At 33.2% G+C, this 2,215-nt stretch overlaps 1 protein-coding gene across 2 annotated transcripts in view; it reads right to left on the bottom strand.

The window, feature by feature from the left end:
• Nucleotides 1–1,965, bottom strand: part of LOC109541873 (protein Lilipod) — a 31,408-nt gene extending 29,443 nt beyond the window's left edge. For both annotated transcript variants that reach the window (XM_019910865.2, XM_019910864.2), the window contains exon 1: nt 1,615–1,965. In XM_019910865.2, the coding sequence (XP_019766424.1) occupies nt 1,615–1,695 (81 nt within the window). In that variant the 5' untranslated portion in view covers nt 1,696–1,965. The remainder of the gene's footprint in view (nt 1–1,614) is intronic.
• Between the last annotated feature and the right edge of the window lie 250 nt (nt 1,966–2,215).

Raw genomic sequence — 2,215 nt, 5'->3', positions numbered from 1 at the left:
TTTTTCAAATAGAACTACCCTTTTTCATTAGCTCATGGAATGCAGCTTGAAACGCTGCATATACACCCTGAATTGTTTTGCTCTTACCTGCGACGTCATCAGATTCAGAGAGGTCAAAAGGTAAGTGCAACAAAATTTACTTGAACCAAGGCACTACATTCATTGGTGCAAATAATGAATTGAAATTGTTTTTTAATCAAAGCTCCCTCTCCGTTGTTGACATCGGAATGGAATCGGGAGTCAAATCTGTAAAATATCACCTCAAACGTGTCATGGGAAACACATTATTCACATTCGAGCAGTTTAAATCCTCAAATAAACAAAAAAATTATACATAACAAATAATGCAGCAATTCCTAATGTAAGGCAGGTAGGTACCTAAATGGTTGAGAATATTTATTTTTTCTCTCTCTACTAATCCGGATGCGATAATTCGGTGTTCTTCTATTGTTGTTTACTCTCGTGTAGTTTTACTTGTTCGTAACTTCTACGTCGCAACGCTTAAAGTTTTCCAGTGAAATTTTTAGAATACCTTCGTTAACAAATACTTTTCTGTGTAGAAATCATCAGAGAATAGGACTTGATCAATAGATAGGATTTTCCGAAAAGACGAAATTTGAAGATCTGATAACTAAGCTTGAGAGCTTAACTTAACCGAGCTCCCTAACCACTGTAGGGTGGTTAATAACAATTGTGTGGTAATAGTGGAACTAGTTTAGAGTTACTTGAAAGAAACAAACTTTTTACTGATACTACTTTTACATCTCGTATATCGAACACCGTCACCCAAATTCAAAAACCCATAGTTAGCAAATTGACCTACTTTTTTCCAACGCCTTGTATAACAAAAACGTTTCAGCTTGTAATTTAATGTTAATTTTGTGATGAAAAAAACGTTATTATTTCTAAAACGTTATGAGCATCAGAAGCTCAAGTAGTGGGGTAGTTTACAAATGACAACAAAAGTAAGACCAACATGCGTTATGTCTATGCGTTATTCCAAAAACTTCCAATTTGACCTGAATTTGGATGGAATACCTGAAGCTTTCTAATAGGATATAACCCTAAGCTAAGCGAGTTAGAATATTAATTCCATGCCAAAATAGAACTACATTCATAGGTGTTGGAATGTAGCACAAGTTAATTGTTATACGTTAAGCTATTAACAGTTATTAACGACATTGAAAATGTTTTCATAGTCTGTTAGAATCCGTCGATTAAGTCCGAACCTCCCCTAGTTAACCTACTAAGTACCTAATTTACACGTCACTGAAGGATAAACCAGACACGTACTAACAGTTCAGATAGCTTCAACTTTTCATTTGGTTCTAGCAATATTTTCTGCTTGTGCAACTGCCGAATAAAGAACTTGTTCAGTATTTCTAACAAAACTACTTAGACAATGACTCTATTTTTGGATAGGACTTCGGCAAAACAGTTGCACTAATTACTTCTCCAAAATTCGATTGATTTATGATGATGATGATGATGATAAATACTGTTATTATTTACCGTTTATCTACTAAATTAAAGGGCTTAAAGCGTCAATGTAAATAAATTCACATCCTGGTTCAACTAATTGCAATTAGACATATTAAAATAAAGAGCACTTACTATTTGCTCTCGAACGTTGTTGTGAAATATTTGCTCTGTTGTAGTGGTATTGAATTCGTCTTCCAATTCATAATCCATCATATAGATTTAATATCCAGTCTGTTTTGAAGGGACACACATTTGAAATATCTGAAGCACTTCACTATCATTTTCAAATGTTTAAAATACATTGGACATTCTGACTCTCAATAATAATGAAACTGATGAGAACCATATGCAAAATTTGCATTCCCGTAACTGTATTTTAACTATTTCTGGAAGGGCCTATGTTGTTATATTAGCAAACTGAACTCAACAGATCAATAATAAAGCCAAACACATGTCAAACATCTAATCTCTACGCATGTAACATGTTCCTCTTCTTTCAAGTTCTGTTCGCCACTAGCTAGGATTTTGCTTAAGTATCGATATCGATATTCGATTATTTGCGCGATTCTAAATAAAACACCCTACTCATTATTTTTAAATTCTACTCCAAATTCTAAATATATTTTTTGCTTAACATCCTATAGCTAAGTTTAACCATTTTTTATATATTTGGAATTTGAAAAAATGACAGTTGCAGCCACTCGACTAATTATTCGTTTTTATTTAATTTTCG

This window comes from Dendroctonus ponderosae, unplaced genomic scaffold (genome assembly GCF_020466585.1).
Source record: "Dendroctonus ponderosae isolate FM_Combo_2020 unplaced genomic scaffold, Dpon_F_20191213v2 Dpon_F_20191213_1, whole genome shotgun sequence".
Taxonomy (NCBI): domain Eukaryota; kingdom Metazoa; phylum Arthropoda; class Insecta; order Coleoptera; family Curculionidae; genus Dendroctonus; species Dendroctonus ponderosae.
The sequence above is the reverse complement of the archived record's forward strand: the minus strand, read 5'-3'. Positions and strand labels throughout refer to the sequence as shown.